Below are 24,333 nucleotides of genomic sequence, written 5' to 3'. Positions count from 1 at the left end.
CTTCCGCAAAAACAGGTTGTCTAAGGGGCTCTTGCACGGGCGAACTTCCTTTCGCTCCGACATCTTGACGAGGAAACATGGTGAGGACAGTTATTACACGTTTGTTGAAAGAAATTAGACTTTTTTCGGCTTATCGTTAGTCATTCAGGAGTCGTAGTACCTCGGGACATTTTTTGATAGCACTGCTCTTCCCCGCACCGGGACGAGAGTGTGTGGATGAAGCAGTCATTCTTAAGATTTCACGCATTTAGCTTATGGCTAGCAAAGTAGCAGTTTGCTAAACGCACCATGCTTCCAACTACACTGTGCTCACAGAAAGGACCTTAGTAAAGTTGTCCCTCATGTGACCGCTAAATATACTAGCATGTGCACAGATGACACAAACACTAAATACTAAAGCATTGTAGTGGTGCAAATGTTAAAAATTAATGAAGACTGCGAGATTAGAAACGTTTTGAGGACGAGGCCTCCCCATGCCGACCATCCGAATTCGGCATTAGCCCCTAGCTCATTTCCCTTTTTTTCTCTTTAAAAAATATTAATGGAGTACCGATGCGAACTTGCTCTTGTGTACATTGCAGCCCATGTTAAACATGTAGCTTCAGAGTGAAAGTTTAACGGATGTCTTTTTTTTCCAGCCTCCTAAACAGGATAAGAAGAAGGATGCTGGGAAGTCCAAGAAGGACAAGGACCCAGTCAACAAGTCTGGAGGCAAAGCCAAGAAGAAGGTATGTTTTTGTTTTTTTTGTTCATATTTGCCCATATTGGATGGATTTTATATTATGTGGCTGCTGAATAAATGTTGAGGCTAGAGGTTTCCCGGTCTTTAAAACAACGTCTGTTTCTGAGCAGAAGTGGTCCAAGGGAAAAGTGAGGGATAAGCTCAACAACCTGGTCCTCTTCGACAAGGCAACCTACGACAAGCTGTACAAAGAAGTTCCCAACTACAAGCTCATCACCCCCGCTGTTGTGTCTGAGAGGCTGAAGATCCGTGGCTCTCTGGCAAGGAACGCCCTCCAGGAGCTGCTCGCCAAAGGTGAACTTCACTTTCTCTGCTCAGAGCTCTTGAAGGTCCGTGTTGGATCTTTGACGCTAGGAAGGGCATCAAAGTTAATCACACGTCTGTCATGGTAGCGAGCTTTGCTCAGTTGGTCAGCACCATTCCCAAGCATTAGATTTTAGTCCCTGCCAAAAAAGCAGTGTTTGCTTATGTTACCAGCAAAGGATTTATTTACTGCCCTGAATAAGTCGATTGAGAGTTTGGCAGGGTGATTTCCAACTTCAGAGAAAACTCAGTTACACGATGGTACATCTTATGCATTAAGGACTGATCAGGAGATGGTTCTTGCTCCAGCTTTAAAAAATGGAAACTGTAACATCTCTTGTCATCTACTATTTTGTGATGCAGCATTAAACTCAGCCGATGAATATGCCCGTAGTCATCAGCACTGCTCGCTGTCTGTGTCTAATGTTTATAAATGCTTACACAGTATGAACCCAGGCCAGAGTGGTTTGGCAGCGAGTTCATCATTTGTTTTTAAATGACAGTGATGTGCATGCAGCGTGACTACTTATCTCTTCTTTTGACATCCTTCAACTTCTGTTCGAAATGCTACATGGAAACAAATGATATATTGCAGCCTGTCTGCTGTTTCATGTGATGTGAAATGCTGAACATATTTCAAACGGGTGCATTATGCTTTATTCATTTGATTGATTTATTTTTCCTCCCTACAGTAGTTTAACTGAAGTGTGTGTGGTGTTACTGATTGTGTTTCAGAGATATTGTCATCTAGACTCTGTATAGCATTCTTTTTATGAATTAAAGCCTTTCTTCAGCAGGCTGTGCACTGTGCTTCTGATTAAAGAAAGCAGATTTGTTCTTGTCCCATACAGTGAAGCTTCATATGCAGCAGGAGGGACACACAAAGAAATTCTGTATTAATTCCTTATGCCGAATTTAATTTGAGAATTAGCTGTCAAACTGATTTGAGATATAATGGCTACATTGGCATCCTAGCTAGATTGCTTTTCCTGCCTTGTAATACATTTACTTGTCAGTGTTTGGACACCTGGGAGAAGTGATCTGTTGCACATATCTGCTTTACCTGCTGTATATCATGTTCATCCCTGTGCAGGCCGACTAGGGCAAATGTATCATAACAATTGACATAACGGTGCAAATTAAAAACACAAAAAAAATGCTGACAGAGAACTTGGGTCCGTTTTTGTCTTGCAGGCATGATCAAACTGGTGTCCAAACACAGAGCACAGCTGATTTACACACGTAACACCAAGGGTGGAGATGAGGAGGCAGCAGCAGAGAAGGCATAATCAGGTACTACAGCAGCATCTCTACACGTCTCTATTTTATTATTGTGTTTGTTTTCAATTTTACTAACCTGCAGTCTTTGTTTCTTGCAGGTTCCCCTGTTTGTTTCCTGTGATGGGCTGTTTGTAATGAAAGGTGGAATAAATATGTAAAGACAAAACCTTTGCACTTGTTTTGCTTTAACTGTTCGTCTGTCCAGCTAAGAAGTGGATAAAAGTTCCTAGTGTATTCATGATATGGTCGGGTGGTCACTGGATATCAGATAAGCATTATGTTGGATTTAAAAATGTCATTTAAGCAAAAATGTTAAGATTGGTTAAAGCAAAGAGTAAAAAGATGAGGATAGTGACTGGTAACTATTCATCTATGTGATACTTATAATAACGTTAAGACCTTTTGTGTCTGTGCAGTTGTTTCCTGGTGCCTGATAATAAGGTGCAAATACTGGTTCCTCTGCATCAAAGTGTGGTTTTGTTTTTTACATCCTCCTTCCTGAAGTTGACTGAGTTAAGTGGATTAAAATCAGGGGCAATAAATTAGTTTCATTCTGTTCTGGTACTAAAAAGCGTGTCATAGGAAGTGTTACTTAGATCTGATGGCTTTGCTAACAAACACAAGGTGCATCATAAATGAATAAACACTGCAGCAGGTTATTATGGCAACATTATTCGCCGTCTTCTTCTTAAACTCTGATAAGGTTATTTTTTCTAATTGGTTTTACATAACGCAGCGGCATGAAGCTGTTCTAATCTAAGTGTAGAGAGATTAAGAGCTTTCCAGATATCTGTTCAAAACTGCACACAAGGGGAGAAATTTACAGATTCAAGAGCTTCTGCTGCTGAGGTGCTTTCACACCCCATTTACTGTGGTGCATTCAGTTTGTCACCCAGTAAATTTAAAGAGGCATTCTGACTCAGTTGTCCCACGTTTTCAGTGTTAGATGGATCATTTCTAATTTGGCTGGGTAGATTTGCACTTTGTCTTCAGCTTGTCTGTTACCAGCCACCGGCAGCGAAAGGTTATGAGATATTGATAGGAGTGAAATGAAGAAGCTATCTTCACTGTCACCGTTTGCTCGGGGCATAAGATAGCGCAGGAGTCCTGTGATGGATGCTGTCAGGTGCTCCTTTGTCACTGCGCAGCACCACCTCCAGCACCAGCCACAAAAACATGCTGCAGGTTTAACGCCACTGACAGATGCAGTCCTCCAACATGAGCTCAGAACACAAACAGAGCCACCTCTCAGTACACATGATGAAACAGCAGTGTCTGTTTAACACCTGCTATTGCTGGAGTTTTCCACCAACAAACTGAAATCCCATCATTTCTATTTATGTTTGCTGCTTGATTAACTAGAATAAAGCATTTACTTGTTTTGCAAGGCTGAAACATTTTCATAATCAAGTGTGCTGCTCAACACTTTGATAGTGTTCTCGGTTATGTAGTGAAACAGCCTTTGATTCCCGTATAATTTCAGGACATGCAATCAGTGTTTGACTTTTTCTAAATTTATCAAAGTGACAGTAATCAGTGATTTAATCGTTCCCCCACTGTGCTGCGTACAATTACTGTGCAAGCTCAGTGAATTCCTATTTTTGTTTGCTTAAAAATATGCCTGCACTGGGCTTGATTGAATGCTCTGGACAGGTTAAAGGGGCTGTAAAGGCGTTTACATAAGGGCCACCATTCTTTCACATTCAAAGTCACATTAAATTAAATTCAATTGCCCCGAAGTTTAAAATACAATGTGATGTTACATTTTTTTAAGGAATGTGTTAAGTCAAGGAATAATTATTAATTGTTTCTATTGGATAACCGTGTCATATGTCCCGCCCCCGCTTCTTAGCTTGCGCATGCCCAGACGAGATGTATATGGCCCTTCGCTTCAGCTACGTCGAGTCTGTACGTTGGTTGGGCTTTGATGGTAATAAACTGTCACTCTTTAATAATGACAACAACAACAGTAATAATAATAATTTTATGTTTATTAAGCTTGTTTCCCCCACTAAAAAAAGACCAAAAAAGTCAAATTATTTTTATTATCTAAAAAAAAAAAATCGAAATGTCTTTTTTTTTTTTTAGTTATTTTCCCAACATTTCGAGTTAGTAAGGCTAAGACTTAACCTAACCATAACACTTACCATAAGATCGAGTTCGAGTAAATCGAAACATCGAGATAATAACCCGGGATTTTCGGGAAATATTTTATTTAAATGGTGGTGGAAACAAGCTTCTTCATGCTATACTAAACAGGTTGTACCTCCTGCATTACCTAGGTTTAAATAACTGGTCAGAAATTGTTTAAAAGTGGCTCGTTTGATAGTAAAAGTTGCCAATCCCCGAACTAGCCAAAAATAATGTGATAAACTCATGCAGGGTCTTCCTTATTTATGCCTGAATTTCAAACATATTATATTTACCTTACCCATCCTACATCCTAGAAGCCTTTAAATCTATTTTTTCCTGTTTTTGTTCGGGCACAGACATCTCTCCCGCCCTCTTTAGACTACAATATCAGCATTTAGCTCCAAGGCTGGTTCTTTAAACCTATCACTGTAGATAAGTTTCAGTTTAACAGCAACATCAAGTGGCTGTCCCTGTTTAATCGAGGTTGTCTTAACAGTGTTCTCACTCAGCGTGCCACTTCCTATCATCAAATGTTGGCACGTACACAAACAGACTATATGTAAATATTTCATAATGAAATGTGTTATCCTCAATTTAAAAACATTTTGCACTTTTGATACTCGCTATATTGCTGTCATATTAATGGATGACCTTGAGTTATTGAATTGTATTTACGTACATAGCTAAAGTTTTTTAAAAAAAACCCTCACTGATATATTCAAGGACCATAAAACAATTTCCACATCAGGAACCACAGCTTTGCTGCGTTTGCTGAACGTCCGCCTCTCTCACTTACTGACTGCCCTCTTCAAGGTCCACCCTTCCTGCTGTCACCCTGCAGAGCTACAGTATCTGAAAGACCAGCTTCAGTTTATACTGAGAGGCATGACTGAAGTCTCAAATTAGACACCGCTGCTTCAAGCCCTGGGTTGGGCAGTGAAAGTGACTCAGTGGATTGAATGACAAACAAATGCTCTGTTCATTATGTGATGGTTCTCTGTGTGTGTGTGTGTGTGTGTGAGAGAGAGAGAGAGAGAGAGAGGCTTTCCACTCATCGTTAATACTCGTCTCTCACACTCTCTCTCTCTCTCTCACGCATACTCTGATGATATTCAAATATCTGTACGGCTAAAAAGGCAGAGGGAGTCAGAGCTCAGAGTCGGAGTGGGAATGCAGGCGAGTGGGAGCGCCGTCTCGTGGTGATTATTCAGGGCACTTCCAGAGCTGGATTTATGGCACGCAGCTGTTGAGTGGCTGACAGACGCGTGAGGAGCTCAAGCGCTGCTGCTTCTCAAGCTGCTTGTACCAGCCCGAGCACTGCTTGCTGTTGCATAGGAAAGAGGACTGCTGTGCCTCCACACAGATCGGTGAGTACTCTGCCCCCAATTCGACATTTACCCATTTGGTTATTATTATCAATTTTTTGTGTCTTTTACAGCCTTCTCTTTGTATAAAGTTAAAGTGTTTTATGAAGGTAACCTTTCACCTACTGGACATATTTTTTAGTTTTTGTCCTTCTGTACTCCTCACATTTTGCTCAGTTTACTTTTCAGTCCTCACAGAGGCAGTTTTGGATTTGAAAACAGTGTTTTTAGTCAGCTTTCAGTCAGCCAGTTCCCCTGTGTTTTAACCATACATGGCTAACAATGCTGAAATGCTAAACTAACTGTGCAAAAGAGCGACTCACTAATGTTTTCTGTGTGTTCTGAGAAATCCTCCAGTCTCTTTGTAATATTCATTAGATGTACCTGGGTGGTTTGTGTCTCTGTGCATTTCCTCTGGTGCTTTTTTTATATTTAGTTCACAATGCTGTGTCCTATTTATAGAAGTTAAGGCATCACAGCGAAGTGGAGGCATGACGCCAGCCTCCTTACTACACACAGCCAGGCAGAAACCCTCAGCACTGTTGTCAGTTTCTAATCGCCCTTCGCTCCACACAAACGGTGTTACTCCGCAGTCCTTCCTCCACATTAAAGCTTTTTGAGCTTTTATAAGTTAGTGCAACTTGTGACGTTTTGTCAGGTCAAGCCTCGGCTCAGAGAAGAGCCTGGATTTTCAATTACAGCCGGACCCCACAGACTGAAAGGTAGAAGTTAGCCTGTCCGACCCGGCCCTCTAACTCTGATTCAGAGGTCAGAGACAGAGCCAGGGAGTGAGCATCATATGCTTAAGGTTAATTGAGAAGATGCCCTAGGATAAATGGACCTGCCTGGAGCAGAAGATTGTATTAGAGCTCTGTGCTACTTTATAATTTTTTGTAGTTGTTTCCACTGTAGAGTATTTGTGACCATTTATATTTAGAAGAACTCAAAAGGACACTTAGGAAATAAAGACCTGACAAAAGTATTTTTCTCTCTAAGTCAGATTGAATTTCCGACCATAAATTGAGCATTCCTGGCCCTTCCAGCGAAGCTCTTCGGGGACTGTTTATTTGGGTTGCTATGGAAGTCTGTGGTGGTGGTAAGCACAGAAACTGGAAGCTGGAAGACGCCCTTTAAAGATCTGGCCTCAAAGCTGCTTTCTCCTCGTGCTGCTGACAGTCTCTTAATGCTTTCATTTAAAGTAATTAGACCGAACTAGATCAAATTCATTAATGTGATAATGAACAGAGCCAGAGCTCTTTCACTCTCACTGCTCATTTGCCCAAAAAGTATAAAAGAGTTGAGCCGATCTACATGTTAACACACAATAGATCCCAGGATCTGAGGCTGTTAATAGATACAGTGTGGGAATATTGGAATCAGTCAATTAAACAGTGTCGGGCTGTTCTGGCTCCCTTTTTTATTTTTCAAGCCTCGCTGGAGATCTCCCTTCAAAGAGAGGGACTCCCAACAACCGCTAAAAGTTGCTGTGCCTCTGCTGCATTGCTGACATTCAATTTATTATGATGATTTATTCTCACAGTTGTGATTAATACATAAACATGAAGTGATATAGGAGAAAAAAATGAGTATTTGACACAAGTTTTCCTTATAAAGTCTTATTTTTCCTTCTTTTTGCTGGCAGTGTTTTTTTGTTTTATTGTGAAATAAAGGCTATTCATCACAGCTAGGCTTGCAGGCCATGTGACAGGACCTGTGGTCATAGAAATACCATCAGCCTTTTGTGCTCTCTCCCTGTGTTTACAGCACACAGCAAGGAACAACCCGTTTTGCTTTAATATCAGTGTCTGTGATCCCGTCCTCCTGGACCTCAGAGAGCTCAGACCGCTTGCAGAGAGCGTGTTTGCTTTCATTCATCACTCCTTGGTGTGAGGGTGGAACAATGTTTACCTTCATTATTTACAGCAGCACAACTCCTCTGCTTGTACAGTTTGTCACTGTATGCTCAGCTCATCTTCCCCTGCCTGCATCATCATCATCTTCGGGCCTGGGGGAGTTACAGCAGGATAATGTGCTCGGCTGAACATCTGGTAACGTCAGGAAGAATTGCTTTTGGGCTTGAAAAGTGGCTCTTTTAACATGATGGAAAATGTTTTTGCTGTGACAGTAAGATGTAACATCTGTGTTTTATGTAAATCGCCGGGCTTCTTTCATCTGGGCCCTGTCGAGTTCAGAAAGCACAGCTGAGACAACCCAGATACATCTGTGTTCAGGTAACTTTTTTTCCCATTAAGCTGAAATGTGGTGGCTCTGAAGATCTGATGAAGATTAAGAGCAGTTTGTAGCACAGAGAAATCTTCATTCTTTGTGTTACTGCTTCTTTCGCATGTTTTATTGACTCATAATAATCCTTAACTGACAGCATTTTCTTCAGGCTCACTCCTCAATGAAAGCAGCGTTCTCCACAGCCTGCCCCTGGTTATTAATGCAGATTAATCAATAGAAAGTAACACCACTCCTCTCTCTGCAGCCCTCTCATGCTATGCGCTTTTTGGCTCCGCTGTACTCGAACCGCTGTGAAATCTCCCCCTGAGGTTCTCTCTTGTCACTGTGTCAGATGGTCCAAATGTGCTGACTGGGGGGCTCGCTCGCAGGTTCTGCAGTCCTGCAGTTCGGAAGGCTATCACGTGAACTGAATACAGAAAACGACCGTTTTGTCATAACTTATAGTACCGGCTGTGGTTTGAAATATGCTGACTTTCATCGACTTGCTTTTTGTCACTGTTAGTCTGCTGCTGTGTAGCCAGAAAACACAGCCTCAGCTCTGTAATAAATACCATTTTTCCTTTGCCTTTTTAAAAAACTGCTGGAAATTCTGTCAAGTTTTCCACCGGTGCAAAGAGCCAGCCATACTGTAGCTCTGTGTGTGTGTGTGAGCTTTGGGCTCATGAATCATACTGTAGACTGTTAGACAAGGCGTTACATAGTGCTGTATGTACATTGTATGCATGTAGTGAAGCATAAAAACTGGAAAAGTATTAAAATAGACCTTGAGAACTTGGATGCTGCAGAATTTGTCACACAGAAGCAAAGCTAAAGTTTCAATTCAGTATTCAGAAAGAGACCAATTGCCATATAAAACATGTTTTTAACATGGTCTGGTATATAACAATAGCATAATGATTTGAGGGTTTCACATCTCTTGGGTGTCTGAATTCATTTTCTAACTCTTTTGTGTGGTAGCATTCATGGGAATAATATGCAGCCTTGTTAAAAAGAGTTTTCACAGGAGTCTATGAAGCCCTGTGAAAAACTGAGCACCCCGATTGATTCATTAGCTTGTAGAATCACCTTTAGCACAATAACTTGAAGTAATTGTTTTCTGTATGACTTTATTAGTCCCTCACATCATTGTGTCCAGATTTCTTCTTATCAGAGTTAGCAGCGAAGACACCTGGACGAGTCCCCTCATCCACAAGCTAAACTCTTCATACCTACTGGGTAAGATCAGGGATTAGGACTTCAGGCTTCCAGTATAGGAGTTGTGGGCCCTGCAGATTCACAGTCCTTTGCAACATTGCTTCAGTTCATTGAGGTTTGTTTATGCACAGCTCTCTTAAAGTCCCACCACAGCATTTCAGTCAGGTTGAAATTTGGCCTTTGACTGGATCATTGCAGCACCTTGATTCTTTTTTCTGTCATTCTGTGAATTTTTTGCTGTGCTTGGGATCATTGTCCTGTTGCATGACCCAATTTGGGCAAAGCTTTAGATGTGAGTCTGTCAGACAGACTGCAAGGTGCTCAGGTCCCGTGGAATGCAAAACAAGCCCACATCACCAGCCTTCCAGCACCATGATTGAAAGCTGTGATGAGGGGTTTGTGCAGATATGCTGTGTTCGGTTTTCTCCAAGTCTGGTGCTGTGCATTATGGCCAAAAATCTTCACTTCGATCTCCTCTGTCCAAAGGATTGTTGCAGAAGTCTTGTGGTTTCGTCAGATGAAACTTTGTAATCTTAAGCCATCCTGCTCTATTCCTTTTGGAGAAAAGAGGATTTCCTTGGCAGCCCTCCCAAAACAACCCATACTTGATCAGTATCTTTCTAATTGCATCTTTATGAACTTGAACATTTATCATGCTGAGGTGTGTAGAGTTTGAACTATAGTTTTTCAATTTCTTGAAGTTTCTCTGAGAAATTACAGTTTTTGATCTTGGGTTGAATTTGCTGGAACATTCATTCCTGGGAAGATTGGCAGCTGCCTTGAATGTTTTCCAGTTGTGAAGATTTTCTCTCACTGTAGAATGATGGACTATATATTGTTCAGACATGGCCTTTATAACCCTTTTCCAGATCGATGTGCAGAAGCAGTTCCTTTTTTAAACTAAGAATAAGAGATCCCAATTCAAAGAGAAAACAAAATAAAGCTCTTTTTTTCTGTTGCCCACATTGTAGAGGGTGTAATTTCTATTGAGTGCTCCTGTTGATTTTTCTTAATGTATAGGCTGTGACCTGCTGCTCTTTGTGTATGTTCACAACTGAATTCGACAAGATGTCAGCAGGTGGTCATGAGTTGTCCTTTGTGTCAATCCTCCACACTGATAGTCTACTGTTTATGCTGTCTTTTTTCCAGACAGGATAATGTTGATATGAAGGTTTAATTCTGTGAATGAATCTAAGCACCATCACCTTAGCTTATAATTATATATAACTGAACTCTGACCATGAGCACCACAGCCACAGTGCACCAGCCACACACACTTTAAATCCTTCCCAGTACAGCAAACTAACCAGTTTATCCTGCAGAGTATTTTCATGCAGCCTTTAAATAACAGAGTTAGTCAACCTCAGTTTGTTTTGCATTACATTTCACAATTTGAATAAAAAAACGGAAAACCAGACGGAAAACCTGATTTAAAAACATGAAGACTTGCATGTAAGCTTTACATTTACAGTTTATCACATACCAGTGAGCAGTCCTTACCTTTAAATCTAACCTCTCTTCTTCCTTTCCTGTTCTGTCTTTCTTATCATTCTCCATCTCTGAGTGGAGTTAGCTCTTTCTTTTCTCTTCCTGTGAAATACTGCAGTTGGACCTTTAGCTAGCAACACACTCTGCTACAAAATGTGTTTGCTGATTTTTGTTGAGCTGATAGAAATGTTGCATTTGTAATTACGTAGTTAGTTACCAATACAACTCCAAGTCCTCTGCACACCGCAGTACCAGAAAATGTTGTCAAAGTGCTTTGTGGTAGGTGGAGAGTAGACCCAAAATGCAGGAACCCTTATACTCCAAGTGCAGCTTTATTAGCTAGCACCAGCAAGCTTAACAAAAAAATAAGGTGAGGACACAACATGGGCTTTAATACACTCGAGGTAATTAGGAAGATGCAACACAGCTGGGGAAAACAAGGCACAGGTGAAACAATTAAAACCACTATGATAAAAAAAGACCATTCAACCATAAAGCCTAACAAATAAACAAAAACTAGAATTCAAAATTAATATAACTCTTAAGAACTTAACACACAAGAACTCTAACTTTCTTTTTTGTATTAGTGTAGATCAGGGGTCCACAACTCCAGGCCTCGAGGGCCGGTGTCCTGCAGTTTTTAGATGTGTCCTTCATCCAACACAGCTGATTCAAATGGCTAAATTACCTCCTCAACATGTCTTTAAGTTCTGCAGAGGCCTGCTAATGAACTAATCATTTGATTCAGGTGTGTAGACCCAGGGTGAGATCTAAAACCTGCAGTACACCGGCGCTCGAGGCCTGGAGTTGGAGACCCCTGGTCTGAGAAAAAGGTCCTTCTCTAATAGGAAAGCAAAAAAGGAAAAATACATATTAAAGACAAACATCTTATATTTTAAGAGTGCAAAAGAAAATAAATGTTTGGTCATTTCCTTGAAATAATAGAAAGTGTGTGCAGCAAATACATATAGATGTGTTATACATCAGCCTAACGACAAGTAGAGTCTGAACCCCGCCTCTCACTCTGTGTGCGCTGGGCTAGGCTTCGGCTCCCGACCTGTCCCTCTGGACCTCCAGTTGGATTACTGGTTGACAAAATGGATGGATGGATGTTATTAATTACTATAGCTGCAGACTTGAAACTGCTTTAAATTAACAGCAAAAACCAATTAGTTGCACACCGAGACGCTTCTTAGTCACTTGATTTGCTTAGAGACTTTTGTAAAGTGATTCTGATGAAGGCTCCTGACAGCACCATTTCACTTGTAAATGCATGAAGTGATGAAGAAAGCAAAAGGCTCTGAGTGTACGAAACTTGTGAAAGTGTTTTTATTTTTTCTTCTTCTTTTTGGGGGGAGGGGAGCTGTTTTGTGCTGCTTTTCTTGGTGCTCCTGTTGTCAGAATGCTTTGAGCAATGTTCGCTCACTTCTGCAATCAATATTTTTATATTAACTTTATTTTAATTAAGAGCAAAACAGAGACGCAGAGAATTTTAATGAATTTTTACAGTTCCCCTTAGTCAAAGATTTAAAGCAAGTTTCGGGATTTGAGCAAACTTTACTGCTTTAAGCAAATATTACCTCTATCATAGCATTGTTTGTGATCCACAAAGGAGGATTTTTATTCCAAGAAACCCCTCAAACTTACTCTTTACCAACTACCCAGCTCCAAATGCAAGATAGACACAGAGTGATAACAACATATTTAGCAGGTAAAGACTGTGATAAGTGCTTTGGGTGCTGGTGAAGACCAAATATAGAACTTTACAGGACACTGTTTGCTTTCTTAAAAGGTTCACTAGATATTATCAACATTATGTTCACAGGTTGTTTTAATAATTCTCTATGCTCTGCCAAATTTATTTCAAATTGATCTTTGATATCTTTACTAATATCTTTGATTTTACTCCATTGCCTGTGTACCTGTCTTCATCTGTGGCGGCCAGGCGACAGATGGTGCGGGAACAGTATGTCACCACCACCGAGGGCAGCAGCACGCCCAGGTCGGTGCCCGACGAACTCTACAAGATTGGCATCTATGGCTGGAGGAAGCGCTGTCTCTACCTGTTTGTGCTGCTGCTCATTGTCATCCTGGTGGTCAACTTTGCCCTCACCATCTGGATCCTCAGGGTGATGTGGTTCAACACGGTATGCACAGCTCACATTTGGACACCATGTTTTCAGTTGGGATTGTTTTTCCTTTCTCCTTTCAAATGGTATGTTTAAATCTTTAGTATGTAGCTTTTGTTGATCAGCCCATCATTTGACTATTACCTGCTTATTATTGTAATGTCAGGCAGCAATAGTGTTATCCATCATTAAGTCCTACTTGGCTGTCTAAACAGGAGAGTAAATGTGTTTGTTATTTCATGGAGACTTGTCAGCTTTCTGTCTCAACTCCAGATGGCAACTGTGGATTTATGAACAAAGCTGCAAGCCAACACACACTCTTGCATGTACATGTACACACTATGGTGGAGACCTTAGACAAATACCTAAGTGATAGAGGGAACGCTGTTAGCTGGAAAGCCAAAGCACATTCCTCACCTTCTTGGCATGCCTTTGTCTAAATATGTAACCTCTTGATTTTATTTTGATCATAGGAAGGGATGGGACTGCTACAAGTACATGGAGATGGGGTTAAGCTGGAGGATGGCGAGTCTGAGTTCCTCTTCCCTCTCTATGCTCAGGAGATCCACAGCAGAGAAGTAAGCCAATCAGAAATGCAAACTTTTTTTCCTGCTCTTCTTCGCCACATTCTTCTGAGATAAGCCTCCTCTCTCCCCCTCTACCCTCTCCTTCTCTCCGTTTCTCGTCTTCTACCCCATTCATTTTCAAACCTCTGTTTGCTCAGTTAAGTAGCCTGACAGCCTGGCCATTATTTCTCACTGTTTACTAAACTTAAACTTGAGTGTGTGTTGGATCTTTGGAGACTGCACGTCATCTTATCGTCTAAATCTAATTCCTCAGGCAGTTTTTATCCAGCTGTAGTGAGAGAGCTGCATATTTCTGACAGTACTTTTTTTAGGAGATGTGTCAGAACAAACTGGATTTGGCAGTAGCACACAGTGCACGTGGTGGTGTGCTGAGCTCTCCATTAACCTCAGGGATATTTGTGGTGGAAAGTAGTTTATGGCCCGCCTGCTAGCAGCAGATGGGAACACTTTGCTGCAGTTGTTTACATGTTATGGCTTTTCTTGCTCATAGCAGCAATATTTTTTTTTCTTGCTTCATGGGCCTCATTAAAACGGCAATGTATTCCTCATTTATGGATGGACACATTTTCTAATGTGTTCTATGGGTTTCTAAAATGATTCAGTGCTTAGAGAGACATCCTGCTGCCCTCTACATGAAAACTTGCTTTCCTAGACCATTTTTAGAAGCACGTCTTCCCCTCAGCTACAAAGGAGCAGAAGAGATTTATTGCTAAGCTTCTTCATTTAAACATTTTATGACAGTGTATATTTGTGTGTGTGTGTGTGTGTGTGTGTGTTTGCCATGTCTCTTATACAGACCTAATTACTTGCTGTCACATCCTGTACTAATATTTAGGTAAAATAATAAATAGCCCGATAATAATGCATTCTTTGTCAGCCTTAATAAACAGTAGTCCATGGCACTTTTTCTGGTCAGTAATGCTTCAGCCTGGCTGGTGAATATCCTCCCCCATCAGGATGCTCAGTGCCTCCTAATGGCTGCCTAATCATAATAATAATTGTCAATAATATATCAGTAAACTGTTTGTAGAATAATCCAAGTCGACAGCTGTAAATGCTAATGTGTTAGCAGATAAATGATTGAGAGGAAACATTTTGATCAACTAAAAACAAAATAAATGGCAGTATTAATATTTGTTATGATCTTAATACGTAGCTAAGATACAATAAAAAGCTGTTAATCAGAAAAATCAGAAAAAGTTTCTTGAGTTTACCGCCATGCTAGCTACTTTGTGGTGCTTTGGGCTAAATGCTGTTGTTAGCATGCTAGCTTGCTCACAGGAATAGAATCATGTGCAGAAGTTTATGGGAATGTGTTATGAAAAGCTCCAACACTGGTGGGGCAGCCATGTAACACAGTTTCTGTTGGTGACCACCTCCTCTGACCACATGTGGAGTCCCACAGGGTTCTATACTAGGACCTATCAGTATGTCCTGCCTTTTGGCCACATTGTACAGAAACATGTTATCATACTGCTCTTTCAGCAACATTCAGTGTTATCTCCCAGTTAAGACCATCCATCCATCCATCCATCTTCATCCGCTTTATCCGGGGCCGGGTCGCGGGGGCAGCAGCCTAAGCAGAGAAGCCCAGACCTCCCTCTCCCCAGCCAGCTCCTCCAGCTTATCCGGGGGAACACCAAGGCGTTCCCAGGCCAGCCAAGAGATATAATCTCTCCAGCATGTCCTGGGTCTGCCCCGGGGCCTCCTCCCGGTGGGACATGCCCGGAACACCAACCCTAGGGGGCATCCTTGTCAGATGCCCGAACCACCTCAGCTGGCTCCTTTCGATGTGGAGGAGCAACGGCTCTACTCTGAGCCCCTCCCAGATGGCCGCACTTCTCACCCTATCTCTAAGGCAGTTAAGACCATCTAACCAAAATGAATATCTGAAAATCTTCTAAAATGAACATTTTAAATAAAATAAAAGTGTAATACATTTAAACATTTAAAAAATCCTGTTATCCAGTTCTTTGTCCTTCCAAAATTAAATAGGCTGAAATCTGTGTTTGCTATTGATGCAAACCTAATGTTTGAGAAATATACCAGCAAGCTAATCCAGCCCTCCTGTCTGCATTGGAGGAGTGCTAGAATACAACTGATATTGAGTTTTAGCCGCATACTCTCTATTATTCTTACTGTTCTTAACTTTGCCACGGAGGTTATGTTTTTGGCAGTGTTCCTGTGCCTGCATGTCATTCTTTCTGTCTGTAAACACTATAGCTCAACGTTTTAAATGAATTCTGATAAAAACTGTGTAGGGGTGTAGCGAGGGGTCATGCTAACAATCCATTCAAATTTCGCTTATATCCCCTGAGGTCATCAAGGTGAACTTTATGATTTATTGGTAGAAAATTGACAAAAAGCCTAGCCATATCTTAGAAACTGATTCTCACAAGTCTTGTGTGTATTGCCAACATATAGAAAATAATCTAATATAATATGATTGCAATATACAGATTTGACCTCCGACCTCTCCTTGATTCTTGATTGATCTGAAGGTCAAAGCAATAATAATGCTATTTAAAACTGTGTTTCTTATTGTCAGCCTTTGTATTGAGAACATATAGGCATATAAGGAATGATATATGAGGATTGTAAATATCACGTTACTTTGGACCTCTGACAGATAAACCTCATAGCATGCCCTCATGATCCTCATGCTGTTTATTTTACAGCATAGCGAAATAAAGTCACCACCACAAAGTTAAAATGCTTTATTGACCGAAGTGAAATACAAAGTGCAGAAAAGCCAAAACGTAATGTCACCACGTTAGGACAGAGGGTGTCAGGAGTGAGTGCCCTTCATGACCTGGCTCCAGAAGAGATGCTGGAATAGACTGGAACCAGTGAGCAGCCTGAGATCCTGAGGCAGGAACCTGCCAACTGTTCCCACCTCATGCTTAAAAACTGAAGGTGACTGAGCATTTGTTGTTTGGGCTCCTCTGCTGTGGAAAAACCTGCCTGAGCAAGTCTGACTTTTATTTTGCAAGTGTTAAGCTTTACTAATTTTATTTATTTTTTTAAATAAAATATTCTTATAATGTTTAATTTTTAAATTTGTATTGTATTTCACTCTTGACAATGCACTAGCTTATCTCTAGAGTGCAATACTTTGGTTTTAAATCTTCTGATAACTTTGACTTTTTTGTATTTTTTTGTGTGTATTATGTTTTTGTAAAGCAGTTTTGTAATGCTGATTTTAATGGGCACTATTCAAATAAATGTCCTGTTTTTTTATGGATGCCAGTTTTGCAGAGCTGTTTGATAGCCTAATAAACCTCACATTATCAATCTCATGGTAGCGTTAGAGTCAGGCAATGAAAGTCAGTAGGAGTTATCCTCGGGGAATCATGAACGCTTTTACAATCCATTAGTTAGTGTGGACTAAAGGGTGTGACCAGTGAACGAGTGCTACCTGCAGAGCCAGCGTGCCTAAAAACCTCCCATAAAACCTCTTTGTCCAAGTTCATACATGCAAATATTCTAATTTTTATCATTTTACTGTTGCAGATTGATGTTATTTCCACAGGCTGTTAATAAGGCAATATTTCTTCATCTCCACAGGACTCTTCACTTCTATTACACTCATCGGAAAATGTTTCCCTCAACGCCCGCAATGAAAATGGTGACGTTATAGAGAGGATATCTGTGGGTGAGAGGACACACAGAAACATGCGGCACACACACATCACATCCCACTGATGAGTGACACTGAGAGTGACAGTAAAGACACTGGTGCACTGCAGGGATTTCTCATCCAGCATTAGCAGAGACAAGAGGCCATATTTCAATTCATAATCTCTTAGATTTCCATTTAAAATCCATTAAATTCAGCATTCCTTTTCTCCATCCATTGCTTCTGGATCGTTCTGTATTACACGCGAGGGCCTGAGGCCGGTGGAGGATCATATTTGTGCGTCTCTTTATGGCTCACCGACTGCCACGTTGGGGGATTTTGTCATAATTAAAAGGCCAGCAAATTGTTGTGTTCCACAGTGCCGTTATGTGTCCTTGATCATTAAGCCACAAGATGCATAGCCTGCATAGTCTTGGGCTTCTGTGAATAAAACTGAAATGCTTGTTAGGGAACACCGCGTGTCTGTTCACAGTTGTGAGCCCTGACAGAGGTTAAATATCTCACTGAGTGATCTACATGTTTTAGATCAGCTTCTCTCAGGGCTGATGGAGTGAAGGGCAAAGTGAAGTAACCTCAGATGAGTTACGTGTCAGACCAAAGCAGTAATATGGTTACGCATTTTTAATCAGTGCGTTTCTCATCAGCAGGTGGCCGCTGTCTCTCCCCTTTCCACCTCTACGCTGATCTAAATTGGGAATGTGTCTCTGAGCACATCGAACTGAATCACAGGAAGAGAATGATGATAGATTTTCATGGTTGCACGTTACTCATGTCTTATTGCCAAACCCCTTCAGGTGTTGTTGTTGTTGTTGTTCCAGGTCCAAAAGAGGCTCAGGGACACACTCGAAATCTGCTCATTAACTCGCACAATGACAACATGCTGTTCACTGCAGATGGCGACAAGGCTGAGATTGGGCCAGACAAACTACGAGTCACAGGTACACCAATGGCCGCAACGTGCTGTGTTTCCTTGGACGTAGCACACACCTGTTGGTGGAAAAAAAATGAAAAAATAATAACACTGACAACAGATGTAGACTCAACAGGACCAATTTGGTTTGATGGCAAATATCCGCTCAACAATCCAGCACCCAAGGGCAGAGACAGCCCCGTCATTTTCACAGTCATTCGTGTCATACAGTGCGTGGATATCTTTGAAGTGCACAGAGAGAGCAGAAAAATGAGATACCAGAGCACAATACTGTACAGTTTATCATATTACTGAACAAAGGGTTGATGGGATATTTCTGCGCTTTTATTCTGAATCTTAGTCTCCGGTGTGTTGCGTTAATGGTTACGTGTGCCTCTGGCCACACGCTGTGATGACTGATTAATGTTGAACAGAGTGTCAGCCCATAGCTTCGTATCGCCCGGGGTCAGTTTGATCCGCAGAGAGCAGCAGGTAGCGGGAGCTGTTTTTCCAGGAATCCTCTAAACAAAGCTTCTGTACTCTCTGTGTTTGTGGAGTGTTTACATCTTTCACAGTTGGCTCCAAGTGTTGCAGCATTTGGATCCAGTTTTACTTCTCTGCTCCAGCATTGCCTGAATTTTTCTGAAGTCGAAGTAGGCAGACAGCCCGCCTCTATTTTTAAAAAAAAAAAACAATGTTTACACAACGATGCAATCCACAATATATACTGCACTGCAGTGCTTTGAGATAAATATTAGAGGATTACAGTCAGCAGCCCCTCATTCTCTGAGCACAGGTGGCGTCTACAAAACTTTAGTTACACTCACCTGGCACTTTATTAGGTACACCTTCAGAGCATGCTTAATTCTTCAAAGGACACCTCAGAGATTTTGGTTGACAGTGACATGACGGCATCACACTGTTGCTGCAGATTTGTCAGCTGCACATCCGTCATCAGAATCAGACCCAAAGGTCCTCTATTGGACTGAGATCTGATGACTGTGGAGGTCATGTGAGTGCTTTGAACTCACTGTCATTTTTAAGAAACCAGTTTGAGTTTTGTGACATGGTGCGTTTTCTTACTGGAAGCAGCCAAGGATGGGTACACTGCGGTTATAAAGGGATGGACGCGATCAGCTGCAATATTCAGGTAGGCTGTGGTTAAATAATGCTCAGTTGCTCTAAGGAATCCAAAGTGTGCCAAGAAAATATTGCTCACCACCAGCAGCCTGAACCATGACAGGCTGGAACTATGCTTTCACAGCATGTCTTTTGTCCCATCTTCCTTCTCTCACCTCCAACTAGTCGCAAGAGATGGCTGCCCCTCCCTGAGCCTGGCTCTGCTGGAGGTTCCTTCCTGTTAAAAGGGAAAAGTTTTTCCTTCCCACTGTTACCAAAGCACTTGCTCATGAGGGGTCATATGATTTTGGGGGGTTTTGTCTGTTTTCTCTGTATTACTGTAAGGTCTTTACCTAAAAATAGAAAGTGCCTTGAGGCAACTGTTCTGGTGATTCGGGACTATAAAAATAAAATTGAATTGAAGTAAATTCAATTTAATTGAAATTCTCACCCCATAATCTGAATATTGGAGCAGAATCAGACCTTCTCTTGTCCCATTTTGATGTGAATTTAGACCTCATTTTCCTGTTCTTAGCTGACAGGAGTCAGGAAAGGTAGTTTCCTACATACCTTGGTTGTAATGAGTAATGAGTTACTGTTGCCTTCCTATCAGCTTGGAGCAGTCAGACCATCTCCTCTGACCTCTGGCATCAAAAAGGCATTTTCAGCTAGAAATCTGCTGCTCACCGGATATTTATCAGACCTTTGTCTGTAAACACTAGTGATGCTTTTGTGGGAAAATCCCAGTAGATCAGCAGTTTGTGAAATTCCCAGAGCAACCCGTCTGACAGCTACAGTCAGTCTACATTCAAAATAATTCAAATCACCTTTCTTCCCCATTCTGGTGCTCAGTTTGAACTTCAGCAGGTCATCTCGAGCATGCCTACATGTCTAAATATGCTGAGTTGCTGCCATGTGATTGGCTGATTAGATGTTTGCATTAACAAGCAGTTGAACAGGGGTGCTTAATGAAGTGGCAGGTGAGTGCAGTGTTAAAATACTTCAGTCTGGGACAAAGGGGTGAACTGGCCAACATACCATTAATGCCACTGTCAGCAAAGCTACTCATGTTGTTTTATTAAAAATGTTTGGTGTGTGTTGTGACCATATCAGGCTCCTGGACTCTATTAAATGCTGTAACAGATCTTGATGTTTGTGTATCTTTGTTTGCAGGTCCTGAAGGAGCGCTGTTCCAGCATTCAGTGGAGGTGCCTCAGCTGAGATCAGAAATGTTGAAAGAGCTGAGGTGAGCGTTTCAGACTTTGTGTATTATTGGATTTTTCAAAACAATCTGCTAAAGAAATACAAAACTGTAAGATGTAAAAGTTTAGGGTCAGTCTCACTAGTGTTGCTCAGGTGAAATAAACAAGCAAACGGATAAAATGGTGGTATTTTTAAAGTCGAGATGTTTCTTTAGGTTGGAGTCCCCGACTCGCTCGCTCAGTATGGATGCACCGAAAGGAGTTTTTATGAAAGCTCTGGCTGGCAACATTGAAGCTGCTTCCAACATGGATGTCATTCTGCAGTCTAAAGAAGGGCTGGTACGAAATCCACTTTTCGCATCCTACTGATTGCTACAAAGCCGTCTTCAGGCATGCTTTTCCCTTTAGCTCACAGAGGGAATATAGAGAGCATGTTTTTCCAGCAAACATGCTGCGCTACGCTTTTACGCTCTCTCGGGTCACACCTGGGAGCTCGAGTGCAGCTTGAAAGGCACTCTGCTGTTTCCATTTACTGAACATTTTTGTGTAGAAACACCTTACAGACAGCTGGCACTTAAAAAGCCTCTTTATCTTTCTTATCAATAGGATATAGTGTAACATATTAAAGAAAATCTTTTTCTAAAGCAGTGAGAATCTCGTCTAACCCTAACCCTTTCTTTTGAACTTTGGAAACATCTGTTTGTGCTCCGTAGGTTTGTTGTGGGTAGTGGTTTGCTGTTTCCATGTTAGTGTTTAGAGTGAGTTTTGGTAATTGGTGGCTGAATCGGATCTGACTAATAGCTGTGGTTCAGCGAGCTGACTGAAGCATGTTAGAGGCATTTGTATCACGAGCACTTATTTGACCTTTTTTGAATTCATTCTCAGTTGATCAGCGCATTTATATGACAGAGTAGTTGTGTGCTGCATCACTTCTTCATCTTTCTTTTCTTGCTGTGAGGATGATAACTGCATGTTAATCTGCACTTAACTTTAACGCTCACGTTCTCTCATTTTAAGATGATTTACTGCCAGACCTTTTTTCTTTTTTTAAATAATTATCATCATGTCGTCATGCACTGGTTAAGTATTAAATAGATAATTCTTTAGCTCGCTGCACACTGTGTCTTATTGTGCGTGCATGACGTAAAAGGACTGAAACAGAGTAATATTTCCTTGCTCTTTCGCTGGATCTTTGTTGTTCTCCTTTAATCGTCCTTGCTCTCCGTGCTGTCTGCTGTACAGCTGGTGCTGGATGCTGAGACGGTGCGCATGCCGCGCCTGCCCAAGAGCGAGGACGGGGTTTCTGGAAATGCTCAGATTCTCTACGAGGTCTGCGTCTGTCCCAGCGGAAAGCTCTTCCTGTCCAAGGCTGGAAGAACTTCCACTTGCAGCGATAATCAGGACTGCTAGATAGAGTCTGACAAGGTCATTGATTTTTCATCTCTCAGAAGAGGCACCTTCTGGGAGCCAACAAGCACAACAGTTTTTTTTTAATCTTTATACCACAGTGGGTCTACCAGGATCCCAGTGGCACATCGAGGCCTGTGAAAATACAAATGCCTGCTGGCATAAAGGAAATGAGTTCTTTAAGTTGCATTTATGAACTTCTGACCATTCAACCAAAACAAATTGGCTCTCACTACTAAATTTGTCTGCATCGGAGCTTTATGGATCATTTTTTTACACACACAGTGTCATGGCTGGGCAACGAGGAGCTGGTAACAGCTTACATCCTATGCAATATTATCTTGTGGTGCAATAAATGAAAGTGACGCATATCAAGGGCTTAAAAATTTGAAAAATAAATCCCTGAAACAGCGCCAGAGTGTTATTGAAAATATTTGTTTTGCTTTATACAATCTCCTCTTGGTCCAAGCCCTTGGTATGCTGTGTTTTGGTGTTTAGCATGTATTTATTTAAAGGGAGACAAACACAGATGCTGTATATTTGTTTTATTTTTTGTCTTTTTTTTTTTTTTAAACTCAAATTCAGATAATGAGGTTTTGATATTAATGAGGTTTCACATGTGTATCTACAAAGGGCACTTGGAGAGCATACTCTCTGATAAGACCAACGCCAGTGCACTATTTTGCAATTTTAAAGTAAGTGGCCTGAATCCACACAAAAAGGTCATGGGCTCTTCCTTTGCCAGTGCTCCAGCTCTCCACCAAAATTGATGAAATCTGTTTTATGTGTAGTCCTGATGTCGGACACACAGAGAGCAGCGATCACATGCCACATGTTTTTAAAGCCACTTATGTTTGGCATGTGGTAAGCATGTAATTACGCAGCAATTTCCTGCTGGTAAGCTGAGCTGGTCTGTTTGTTCAGTAATCTCACTTACGGCCAAAGGACTAATATATCATCACTGCTGACCTCAGAAACAAGAACGCAAAAACAAAATATGTGGAAAATAAAAACTTGGATCTCATACTTTCAGTATAACCATTGCCTTTATGATTAAATTTGCCTTTGTTGTTTTATTTAACACTGTTGGAGGATAAATGGGTCGAAAGTATCCGTATGTTGTAGTGATAGTCGCACCGAGTTTGGCACCAGTTCGTCTGTACATCACTGTTTTAGAACATTTCACACCTCGTGCCATTGTGTTTTTGTCGTCAGTCTTTTTTAAGTAGTTCATTTGGAGTCCTGAGATATTTTAATAGTGTGCAATGTGTATGTTTTATTTTTGAATAAACTTTGTGCTATTCTTCTACCTGCCTGTCAGCAGCTGTAATCTTCACATGCTTGCTTTTCTAAAAAGTGTTCTCATGTTTTATAATTCAATCTAAGAAAGAAAGGAAAAAAACAGAAAATGAAAAGCATTGACAGACTGATGTGCACAAAAGCTGCATGCTGGTGGACTCAGTTTAATATAACTGGCCTAATTAATGGCTCTGTGATGCACTCTAGTGGTAAAACTCTGCAGTAACACCACAGTGACTGACACCAGCAGCCCAAGAGAAGCAACTAAAGTGTCACTGTGATTCAGTGGATCACACAGTGTGTGCTGCAGCGGGGTCATGACCTTTGCACACATCCACATGTGGTGATACTATTCTTGTCAGCTCTCCTGGTCACCACATCAGCTGTATGCTCTTTATTTTTAGGATGGTTCAAACTGCAGTAATGTGATGTCAGCGTAGAAAAACAATTTGTTTTGGCAAGTGTAAATTTAACCCTTCAAATAACTCCAGAAATCAGCTTCATTAGAAAAAATTGTTCTACTAGTACCAGCTATGGCTAGCTTATAAACATGCTACATTGTAACTGTATTCTATGAAAATATTTATAAATCTTATAACTTTGAGGTTTTAATGCAAATGCAGATGCAAGACTGTAGGACACTAGGAGCATTTGTGCTTAAAACATGTCTGTCACCATATCACATTTCCACATCACGATTGTCTTATACACATATCATAATTTTGGTATCTCAACTTTAAATACATATATAAATATACAATCCTGTGAAAAAGTAATTATCCCTTTTAGCTTCCATAGGAATGGAAAAGTTAAGTAGTGGCCAAGTGTTGTTATGAATGCACTTCATTAATTGATCATGAACAAGTGTAAGCGCCTTTATAATAGCAGACATTTTGGCTGTTTGCTAGTCTGGAGAATTCGGGTGTGTTAACATGATTGTGAGGAAAGATTTTAGAAAAGCAAATTTTGCTGCCCATCGGTGTGCCAATGGGTATACGGTCATTTCCAAACATTATGAAGTCCGTCATTCTACAGTGAGAGATTCTTTAAAAGTGGAAAACATTCAAGACAGTTAACAGGTGATGTCTCACGAAGTTCACCCAGAGGTCAGCCCATGCAATGCTCAGAGAAACTGCAAAAAAACAAGCGCTACATCTCAGACTACAGACCTCAGTTAGCTGGACAAGTATGGCTTTCTTTAGAAGGGTTGCCGGAAGAAAGAATCGTATCTCCAAGACGTACCATGCTTTGGTTTGTTAAATTGCATCTGAACAAATCGCAAGACATCTGG

At 41.1% G+C, this 24,333-nt stretch overlaps 2 protein-coding genes across 2 annotated transcripts; both read left to right on the top strand.

The window, feature by feature from the left end:
- The first annotated feature begins 8 nt into the window (after positions 1–8).
- Positions 9–2,492, top strand: rps25 (ribosomal protein S25). Its single transcript, XM_006799819.3, has 5 exons — positions 9–80; positions 639–728; positions 853–1,036; positions 2,240–2,338; positions 2,425–2,492. The coding sequence occupies exons 1-4, from the start codon at positions 78–80 to the stop codon at positions 2,332–2,334; spliced, it is 372 nt and encodes a 123-aa protein (XP_006799882.1). The 5' UTR covers positions 9–77; the 3' UTR covers positions 2,335–2,338; positions 2,425–2,492.
- A 3,131-nt stretch (positions 2,493–5,623) lies between these two features.
- sgcg (sarcoglycan, gamma) lies at positions 5,624–23,052 on the top strand. The gene is made up of 8 exons (XM_006799820.3): positions 5,624–5,826; positions 12,695–12,896; positions 13,352–13,456; positions 17,033–17,120; positions 17,924–18,043; positions 20,308–20,380; positions 20,552–20,675; positions 21,579–23,052. Exons 2-8 carry the CDS (start codon positions 12,702–12,704, stop codon positions 21,744–21,746), a joined length of 873 nt encoding a protein of 290 aa, XP_006799883.1. The 5' UTR covers positions 5,624–5,826; positions 12,695–12,701; the 3' UTR covers positions 21,747–23,052.
- The last annotated feature ends 1,281 nt before the right edge of the window (positions 23,053–24,333 follow it).

The sequence above is a fragment of the Neolamprologus brichardi genome, chromosome 14 (genome assembly GCF_056152115.1).
Source record: "Neolamprologus brichardi isolate AB-2024 chromosome 14, ASM5615211v1, whole genome shotgun sequence".
Taxonomy (NCBI): domain Eukaryota; kingdom Metazoa; phylum Chordata; class Actinopteri; order Cichliformes; family Cichlidae; genus Neolamprologus; species Neolamprologus brichardi.
This window is presented reverse-complemented; position numbering and strand designations above follow the sequence as displayed.